Raw genomic sequence first — 11,407 nt, 5'->3', positions numbered from 1 at the left:
TCACGATTGTCGGTAGTCTTCATTTGCAAGATTACTCGTGATTTGTTTATTGATGTAGTCAGATATATTAACATCTTTATTTGTTTGAATTCTTCGGATGAGTTTATAATTTTTTCTTTGTATGGTCCCTAAACGATCTTAAATGACTAGTTTCATGATAATGTTTATAAGAAATATCTTATTATGTGTTTAGTTTATACTTATAATTGTGGATTTTCATTATAATTTTAAAATTTTCTTTTTGAATAAAACTAACTATATATATTTGCGTAAAAAATCTAATTAAAATAATGTATTAAAATTTTGTAATTATTCTTTTAATAATATTATCATTGAACCACCATTCATGATTGTCCTTATTTATTTATAAAAGTGGTCTCTACAACTCATAATTATAATTTAAACTTTGAAACCTATACATAAAAGGAACTAACCAACGTGTCCGTACTACTTATGGCAATTTTTTTCCAATTACTAAAAGATTTATTACATTTATGTCACCCTCAATGATATAATTTGTTATCAGTTAAAATTCCAAACCAAACAAATGGAATCCTCCATAAATAGAACTCCCCATCCTGCCCTTTACCTGACTACCTGCAATTACTCTCTATTTTTCCTCCCATTTTCCTTCACTTTCTACCCAACCAAACACCCACAGCGACCATTCCAATACTTCGTTTCAAAAAAAAAAAATACAAGAAATGGGTATCGAAAACAGTGACTGTGTGAATCTCGTTTTCACGTACGGCACCTTGAAACGCGGCTTCTCCAATCACGTGCTCCTCCAAGATCTGATGCGAACCGGCGACGCCGTTTTCAAAGGCTCGTATCGTACCCTGGAGAAATACCCGCTCGTTTGCGGGCCTTATCGAGTCCCTTTCCTCCTCAACATGTCCGGGTCGGGTCAATTTGTGATGGGCGAGCTGTACGCCGTGTCGGCCCGGGGACTTGCTCGCGTCGACGAGTTGGAAGGCACGAGTCGAGGGCATTACGAGCGGAGGCCCATCCGGCTGACGCCGGCCGGAAACAAAGAGAAGGGAGGGGAAGAGTTGTTAGGGTGCAGCGGGGAGCTAACGTGCGCGACGGAGGCGTATTACGCGCACGAGAGCTACGAGGAAGAGATGTGGAACAAGAACGGGAGAAAAGGGTTTGAGATGTATTCGAAGAAGGAAGCCGAAGGTTATGTGAAGCGTAAAGATAGGCCTCAAAATCTCAGTTTCTTGGACCATATTAGGATTTTCGTTTCTTCTCCTTCTGATTAATTTCACGGACAAAATAAACTTTGAGAGAATTTGGATGCTTTGATGCTTGCAATTTGTTATGAACTTATTCTCGGGTGTTTTCTTTCTTCAATTCTAATTTCCAATATGTAAGAAATTCCACTGAGAAACCAGATTCATTTCTCAAGATTGTTGCCAAATTTCTTTCATGTATAAATTCTTGAATTTGGCAATTGGAGTTAGTTTTTTCATGCTGAAAATTAATGTAATATTTTTTTGGGTAGTTTACTTCCTTGTATGATAATATTTATGATGTTCTAGTTTTTTCGCACACTTACTAAGATTTAAGTTCAAGATCATGAACTGTGACGTGCTGTTTTTTTCTCACGAAGACCAATAAAAAGATCAAAGTCTATACAACTCATGACTCGGTGTTAAAGATTAGGAGTTATGCGTGTAAATTTTGTTTGTTGAAATCCCAGTTTTGTTGAGATTCTGGTTGGGGGAAATGTTTGCAAGGATGATCAGCGGTGTTGTGAAAGGGCAAAAAAGATTCATATCGACTGGACTACCAGTGTCGCTCTTAGAGTAAATGGTTTTGAGGAATAATTAGTTTGAGAGATTCATCGTGATTGATTCTTTTTTGATGGGTATCTATATTTATTAATAATTATTGGTGGAATAAATACGATTAAGTCGATTGATGACAATTTACCCCTTTTAACCTAAGCGGAGAATTGTAACCAATATTTCAGTGTTGATTGATTATTAAAAGAATTGGTTGTAAAATATCGGAGTGAGCCTCTTCTTCACCCTTATGAGAGTTTATACATTGTTCTCTAGTTATTTAATTAGTGTCGGTTTTAGACGTAGGACTATAATAGTTATTCATAGATGTACATGATCTGTAGGCCTAGTCAATGTGATAGATTTCAAGTGATTTCAATCCTAGCAAATCATATGAATCTACTAGGGATCATATAAGCCAGTCCTTATTTTTTAAGAGTTAGGTGGCGTTTGGTTCGCTGGGATGTTTATGAGGGAGTTGAAATATGTGAATGAATTGGAATCTGTCAGGAATTGGAATCCAATTCCAAATTCTATTTGGTTGGCAGGAAATAAAATTAAAATCCAATTTCATATTCTGTTTGGTTCGCAGACATGTCAAAAGAATTTGATTTCAGTAATGTAAAATGACAGAATTGCCCTTCTTATTTTTTTGCTTTATTTTAGTTTGTTTTACAACTTACATGTAGTAATATATTATAAAAAAATTAAAAAATATTAATTTTTCATTTTATTGATTAATTATTCATTTCAATAAATTATAAAAATCATGCTAATAAACATCATAAGTTAAAATCATCGCAATCAAAATATGTTAATAAGTTACCAAAAGATAGAGCAATATTTAGATATATTCCAATCGGAGTATGTTAATTAGTTACCAAAAAATATACCAAAAACTATTTTTATTCAATATATGAATTAGAAACCCAACCCGACACAACACAAAATAATAAAAAAAATATTTTTATTCAATAAAAGCATTGACTTAATTGAAAAAAATTATATATAGAGGAGTATTATTGTAATTATTCCTAAATATATAAGGTAAAATTATATATTTTTTTGGGTCGGGAATTTTTCACCCTAAATCCGAACTCGACCCGACCCGAATATCACACTTAAAAAAACCGACCCGACCCGAATATATGAATTAGAAACCCGACCCGACCCGAAATAATAAAAAAATATTTTTATTTAATATATGAATAAGTTACCAAAATATTGATGAGGGTAGTATGGTCAAATTTCAATTCTCTCTAACAAAGGAATTGAATTCCATCCATTCTTGGATGAATTCACTTTCCCTCATTTGATAGAAAGTTGAAGCCGTGAGGGATTCCAATTCACTTGAAAAACTTGAACCAAACATTAAAAAGTGTTGGAATTGAATTTCAATTCCCCAATTTCAAAAGATTATATCCAACCAAACGCCAGGTCTTCGATATTCTTCCTCTAAATAGACTTTTTATATCCTCCAAAATTATAGGACGTCATAAATTTGAAAATGCTTTAGAGTTCTCTAGTAGTTGTGAAATACGAGGATTTTTAACGAGGTACAACGAACTTAAATTTATAAAATATAATAAATATATTTTTTAAATGTGTTATTTTTATATTTTTTTCCAAATCTATAAATAAAACTATTAAAACTCATTAGTTGATATTTAAAAGTGTGACCGAATGCTTTTGAACACAAACCTTTTACCATTCCACCTATAATCATTTAATAATTTAATTTCTAGAAATATAATTTTTTTACTTATAATATTTATTTATTTTTATTAATGCATGTCTGCATATTATTTAATTTCTTGATTAAATTTGGTGTCACCGACTAAACGTTTATCAACTCAGTTGGATAATTAAAAGTTTACCCCTATTTACGAAGTACAATAAATATTATTGTAAGGATATTGTTATCTTTTTACACTTCACAAACTCTTTTAATAAAACTACTAAAACTAATTACTTAAAATTCAAATTTATAATCAAAAATTTTTATACATAAGACTTTTATCATTAGAGGAGTCTTCAAATCATGTAACGCACCGTAATACATTATTAAAGTGACACACTAAAATAAATCATTAATTAAATTATCTTTATTAAGTAAAATATTAAAAAAATATAAGGATCACTCCATGATTAATTCATTTTAAAAATTTAGTTGATTTTTTATTTCCACGTCATCTTTCTCTTTCTCTGTCGGTGTTTTAATTAATTTTATTTAACCAATTAGATAGTGACACATCACCACCTATAAGTATAAAATAAAAGAAATAATTTTTGTTACTATTAGTTATTGAAGCTAAGTCTTTCGCATAAGATGCAAAACACTCAACCATTAAGTAAGGCTAAACATTTCAATTAATTTCACCACATTTTGTATTTAATGTATACAACGATATCACCATAAAATCAATATTTTTCAATGATTATAAGATTCAAATATTAGACACTTTAAATTAATGATCTAAAGCTTAGCCACTCAATTATACTACGGACCTCTTTTTATTATATTGATTTTAATACTTACCTATATCATTATTAAATTAAAAAATAAATTTTCACTTTCTTTTAAAATAAAAAAATTAAATACTTATTATATATTTTTATAAAATTTTATATTAAATCATTCTAAAAATATATTTATAATATTATAAAAATATTTTAAAATATATATTTAATTTTTTTAAATCATATTATTTATTTACTATATGTGTAAAAGATATAACGTCTCAGTATTGTTATTATGTCAAACGACACTTGAATGGGGTAATTCTCAGACAAGTCAACCTTCCATACTTGGCATGTTCCTTAGATGAACCAGTTATAAGCCATGTCATACTTGACAAGAGTCATTCCCTTATTTCAGTAGCCAATCGTATAGAAACTTATCCAAATAGACAAGTCATATATTAGTCCACAAGCCACAATATAATCTCAAAGCTACAAGTACCCTTGGAAGGGAGATCCACGATGAATAACAAATATTAGTGTGTAGCCCCATTCCTCAACCAAGAGCATGATATGAGACCCATAGATCCCAACCACATGCAGGGACGAAACTCCCTTAGGGCCCAAGGGGCCCCGACCCCTATTAAAATTTGTATATTCGATATAATTTTGGTTTAATAGTATTTTAGTTCATGTAAAAATAAATATTTAAATTTAAAAAATATAAATATTTATTAAATATTTAATCAAGTAGTGGTCAAACTAAAGAATGATAAGTACGTGTTCTCAAATTTTTAGTCTGATTACAATTTAGGTCATTGTAAGTTTAAATATTAGACAAATTAGAAGTTTTCTTGTGAATTTTGAGTTTTTTTATTATAAATTTAAGGTGAATACAATGTAGTATATGTACAAATACTTTCAACTAGTTGACAATGAACACTCATACCCCTACATACGCAGTGCTTGAACTCGGGACCTTGAGGATAACATCAATCCCCTTAACCATTAAGGTCGCTTGTTCATGCTAAATTTCGAGTTTAAATACCTAATAAGTCTTTATATTTTTCTTAAATAGTTTAATATTTTGGCCTCTGTCAATATTTAATTTTGGCTCCGTCCCTACCTACATGAGCCTAGGAGAAGGTCACTTACACCATGATAGCTCCACATGCTTGTTTAGGGTGAGGGGATGGTGGAATAAATAAATAATATGATTTTAAAAATTAAATAAATATTTTTGTTATAATATAAATAGAACTTTTAGGATTATTTAATATAAATTTTATAAAAATATATACTATTCACACACACATATATGTCTAACAAAACAACTTTTGAAGGTTTTAAATTTATGAAATTTTACTCAATTTTGTTTTGATAGAAAAAAAAAACAAAATACCAATGACACTAAAAAACAAAAGAAAGAAACTTGAAATGTTGGAGTGTGAGCTCATTTTCCCATTCCTTAAAGCAACAAGCTCTAGGAGTTCCGGACTTTTATTAATGCGTAAATGACATGAATATACTTTTAAAAAAATCGAAAAAAGACTTGCGTACCGTAGATAGTTTCAACAATTGGATTTTGTGAGAGCATTAGATGGACCACTTTGTTGGCAAGTTTTGTACAAGTTAGAAAGTGCAATAATATCAAATTGTTTGCTAAAATATGAATGTTGATGAAACAAGCAACTTTGCATAATTCAAGTTACCTTTTATTGGAAACTTGGAAAGATTTTTGGCTTCAATTCGGCAATATAAGAAAAGCATATAACAAAAACAAAATAAAGGAATGAAATAGAAAACCTCTTAAAAAAAAGAAACTAAGGGCCGTTTGTTTCATGGTCTTTGAAAGATATTATGTAAATTATTTACCACTAATTAATAAATTGTGTAAAATTATCATAGAGTTATGAGAATAATCAAAATGTTAGCTTGTCCAAGCCAAAGAGTCGAGCTACTTACAAAAAGTACATGAATAACAATATTAATATCAAACTTCTCACATGTTTCCACCATATGATTTACTGAACTTTCTCTAAAAGAGAGAAAAACCCTAAAATTTTAGTTTTTTCCTTTAATTCAGAATTTTTTGATGAATTAATTTTTAAAAATATGGTGAAGTAAAAAAATGGTCCCTTAACTATTAAAAGTTACAAAATGATCCTCAAGTCATAGAATGTAGCTTTGTTAAGTCCTTCGATTATTAAAAGTTACAAAATGGTCACCCGACTATTCGTTATGTCCCAAACTTGTTATTTTATGTTAAAAATTTGGTGGTTGATGAGCTAGACATTAACATGATGACTAAGCTATGATAGTCATTTGAGATTATGAGATCAGATTTTATCATATCACAAACAATAAGTTAATGTTCAGCTTAAAGTATCGTCCAATTTTTAACGGAAAATAACGAGTTTGGAACATAATGAATAGTCGGGTGACCATTTTATAACTTTAATAGTCGAGGGACTCAACAAAGCAACACTCTATGATTGAATGATCATTTTGTAACTTTAAATAGTACCTCATAATCGGGACCATTTGTTTTATTTACCCTTAAAAATAATACCTTTTGATCTTACTCTATGTTTGAATTCATAATAGTAAAGCAAAAGAAAGGCCAAGAAAAAATGATTTCATATTATTTTATTTGGACGATTAATTTTAAGAATTTTTTTAGTTAAATTACTTTTTATTAGTATAAGTGATTATAAGGTAGTATTTGTTTAGAATATTTTTAGTCAATTGACAATACACGTACACACCTTATATACTCTATTGCTTAAACTCGAGACCTCAAGAGAGAATAATATTTTTTTTACAATTGAGGTAGCTCAATGAGTTAATTAAATTGTTGAAAGTAAAAGAAACCGTTAACTATAATGATTTTTACAATTATAACTTAAAATAATTTAATTAAGGTAATATGTTTTAAAAAACCCTAAACTATCATACATGGTCTAGACAAGGCCTTAAACATTTTTGTAGTTAAATAAGTCCCTATTCTACGACTTTTACTCATCCTTTATAATTTTTTCCACTTTTACACATGGAATATATTAATTGTTGCAAATATTTAATCTTAATTTCTAATTAAATACCTAAATATAAACGATTAAAACTCTTGAAACTATCAAATTGGATCAAACGGTTGGATTAAAAAATTAACCACTCTTTATGCAACTCTTCTTTTGAAAATTGATTAAAAACGCTTTTCTTCCTATTTTTTTTTATATAAAATTAAAGTTCAAGAAAATAAAATTATTTATTTGTTGGAAAATGGAAAAGTTTGATTTTAAACTTTTACATTAAGGTTTGAATTATTAAAGTGAAAACTTCTTTTTGGAAAAAAATTATATTGAATTTATTTTCACTGTCTAAAATTTTTTAGTTTGATATACTAAAATAGGTTCTAAAAATTGTATTGAAAAATTGAAAAAAAAATATTTGATTAAAATTTCTAAGCACTCTTATACTCAGTTTCTTGACACTGAAAATTTGAATTGAAAGGGGCTTTATCTTTCTTCCTTTTTTATATATAAAAAACTAAAGTTGAAAGAAATAAAAATATTTATTTGTTCAGAAATAAAATTTTCTGATTAACTTAATGTTATATCTTCAGTGATGATCTTCAAAAATTTTCAAGCTTTTATGGGATTGGATTCAGTGAGTTGTCAACACTCCATCTTCAAACATATACCTTCGAATACAAACTTCCTAATCGATTGTTGTAAAATAGAAAAGACCTTTTATATGTTCACGTTACTTACCAGAGCATAATTCAGAGGTCTGACAACAAGATTTATCTAGTCTGTTGGCCTAGAAATAACTATAATAACCCTACCACTAACGTATGCACTAAATATAACTATAATTATCCCCAAACAAGATTGAAAATGAGCGAAAAAACCATCACAACCCATATATCGTCTTTATTATCCTCCATGATCAATTTTCGTCTCTACAAAAAAAATATTGATTAACGGTCATCCTTCATCGATTACGACTCTCCGCCTAAACTAAAAGTGATGAGCAATCAACGGTCAACGAAACCAACTTGTTGTCAACACCTATAAATGTTTTTTTTATCAAGGTTTTAATATTTTGATGAAAAAATATTTTAAAAAATGGGTTTATTATTTTGAAAATAAATTCTATTATCTAAAATTCTCTAATTCGATGTTTTCTTTTCATTTTTTTAATTTGCTAGATTGAAAGAGTTTTAATCGTATATATAAATTTTTAGTCAGAGATTAGGATTAAATCTTTGAAACCAATAAAAAAATGTGTAAAAGTAAAATTAAAATAAACAATTAAGAGCTTATATGATTGAAAGTCATAAAATAAGGGCTTATTAAACTACAAATAAAGTATAAAAACTTATTTAAATAAAGTATGATAGTTTAACGGGGTTATATATTAGCCTAATAGTTTTGACACTTTCAAGGTCTAAATAGGCTTACTCATCATGAAAGCATACAATCCAATATTAGAAGTTACTATAAAATTTCAAATTCTATAGCAACATAAATCCTATTCACTTTCAATCATAGTTAACCTTGATGTTTCCATTAGAATATGGGAAATGAAAAAGTACAATTTAAGTGTTTTTTTTTACTCATCAAGCGGTTTTGACGGTAGAAAAATATTATTCTTTTTAGAGGTTTGAGTTTAAACAGTTGTATCTCTGGGATATGCATGCATTCTCAATGATTAAGAAAGATTTTGAATAAAAATTACATTGTAATCACTCCATACTATTAAAAAATAACGATTAAATACTTCAAACAAAGATAAACATTTAGATTCTAATACTACGGTATGAATCAATCGACTGATGAATACCAATAATTATATAAGAATTAACTAATAAAACTTGAACAAAGTAATTAAAATAACTTCAAGTTGGAATGAAGGTAAGATCATAAAATCAAAGATTTGATTGATAAATATCATTTAAAATTTAAAATTATTGTTTGATGCAATAATTAGAGAAATTGAATTAATGCAAAAGTGTCCAAATTATACTCTAAGTTAATTTTAGGTATCTAAATTTTTTTTCTTAAAATAGGCGTATAACATTTTCAACGTTACATTTTTAAATATCTATACCGTAATGGAAAAGACCGTTAAATTATATGTGTTGCATTCAATATTAAAAAATTATTTTAAAAATAAAATATTATTATTATTTTTTTAAAAGAAGCCCATATTTTTTCAAAATCTCAAAAAACTCAAATTTCTAAAATCTCTAATTCCAAAGTCCCATTATCTCCGCCTTCCATCTTCGACCACCGCTGTTGATGTTGAAGGGCCATCTATCTATGATCGATCATCCACTAACCGATCACCACCTTTACCATTACTCCAATCCTTTAAATCTTTAAATTAAAATCCTTAAATCTCAAATCTCATGTTCAAATCTCTAACTCAAGTATTATTGCTTTTCGTTCAAACAATTGTCAAATCTCTAACTCAAATATTATTGCTTTTCCTTTAAACAATTGATATGGGTGAATTAATGCAACTTATATGGGTGAGTTAACACAATTGGTAATTACAAACAATTGTTTCAAGCAATTGTGTAAAATTGAGATTTGGGTTTTGCGGGGTAAGGGGCGGGGTTTGGGAAATTATTTTTCATTGGAATCTGGGGGCAAGGTCGCGTAATTATTCTGCGGCTGATGACGGGGCAGGGTGGGGCGGGAGGGGGATGTTCAGCGACAGGGGCAATGGCAAGGGGTGATTGTTTAATCGACGACGGGATGTTCAGCAACATTAGTGGTCTTTTTATAATTTTATTAAGGGTAAAGTATAGTAATGGTCACTAAACATTTCTGAAGCTTGCATTTAGGTCCCCCAACTTTTAAAACTTGCAATACAATCCTCTAACATTTAGTCTGTTTGCAATATGGTCCCCGACGTAACCGGCCATTTGACGTCGTTACGCTGTTGTTAGTACGTTTGCAATATGGTCACTAAACTTTTTAGGCGCTTGTATTTAGGTCCCCCAACTTTTAAAACTTACAACACAATCCTTAATTTCATTCTAAACCCCAAATTCCTTTTCGATCTCAAATTTCCTTTTTCGCTTCTCTCTTCTCATTTCTAGCGTAACTTTTCAATTGGGGATGCATGGGAAATTCTAATCTAACTTTGAATTCTGTGGAGGTGTTGACTTGAATAAGGGTACATTGAGAGAAGACCCGACCAAGGGACTATCGGGACCATCAACGATTCAAGGTGTAATGTCAGATACATGTCATCTCAAGTGAAGCATAGATGTTCGATGAAATGCTTGTGAGAAAAAAATGGGGTTAGAAATGCAGAGTTGACAAATACTACTAAGATGAACTAAGTATCATTGTTGAAAGTCACCAACAAAGCTGGAACTATTTTGTATAAATGACATATAATAATTTCTTCGTTTAATCCTTGTGGTTAAAGATTTTTCAACAGATGATCAAATATAATGAAATCCCAAACAACGCCTTCACCTCTCAGTCTCTTTCGCTCACATGCACTCTCATTTGGTTTTTGTTCTTCAATTTTCCGCCATGTAAAATTGTAAATCTAAGCAGTGCTCTGTCTTTCAGCTTTTTATTTACAAAGAAAAAATGAAGGAAGAATTGCTGGAACGCAACACCGATTGTTTTATTTCTTACTCTCTCCCCTCACTTGCAAGAAAGTATTTATTTTCTCTTTTGGGCTATCCGAAAGTAAGTTTTTCCTCTTTCACACTTTCCCATTTTTAGCTCGTATTGTGCGTTTTTATTGAACTTTTTATGTTTCTGGAACTGCATGTCAAGGATCTGGATATTCAATGTTAGTTTTGAACCAAAACCATCTAATTTTCTTTATTTCTTCTTAATCAAAACTTTTAGTACTCCTTATGAAAGATATTCAGTCTATCAGAATAGAAGTAAAAGATGGTCCTAGGCTATATTTTTATCTTCTTGTTTGGTTTTTCTTTAAATGAGGGAATTGGTTGTGAGTATCGACATAGTGAAATCGTCAGGCTCAATCTAAGAGACTGCTGATACTAGTTTACTGGGAATTGTATTGATCTGACCTGTGGTTTTCAGCATACTATGAGCTCGTATTCTTTTTAATAAGTTCATGTTGATTATGGGACTGATATATCATGAACAAAT

At 29.7% G+C, this 11,407-nt stretch overlaps 1 protein-coding gene across 1 annotated transcript; it reads left to right on the top strand.

The window, feature by feature from the left end:
* Positions 1-585: 585 nt before the first annotated feature.
* On the top strand, positions 586-1,504 carry LOC120133558 (putative gamma-glutamylcyclotransferase At3g02910). The gene has a single exon (XM_039150124.1). The coding sequence runs from the start codon at positions 705-707 to the stop codon at positions 1,263-1,265; it is 561 nt and encodes a 186-aa protein (XP_039006055.1). The 5' UTR covers positions 586-704; the 3' UTR covers positions 1,266-1,504.
* The last annotated feature ends 9,903 nt before the right edge of the window (positions 1,505-11,407 follow it).

Source organism: Hibiscus syriacus, unplaced genomic scaffold (assembly GCF_006381635.1).
Source record: "Hibiscus syriacus cultivar Baekdansim isolate YM2019G1 unplaced genomic scaffold, ASM638163v2 tig00110584_pilon, whole genome shotgun sequence".
Taxonomy (NCBI): domain Eukaryota; kingdom Viridiplantae; phylum Streptophyta; class Magnoliopsida; order Malvales; family Malvaceae; genus Hibiscus; species Hibiscus syriacus.
Note: the sequence above shows the minus strand (reverse complement) of the source record. Positions and strands in the feature narration are given on the sequence as shown.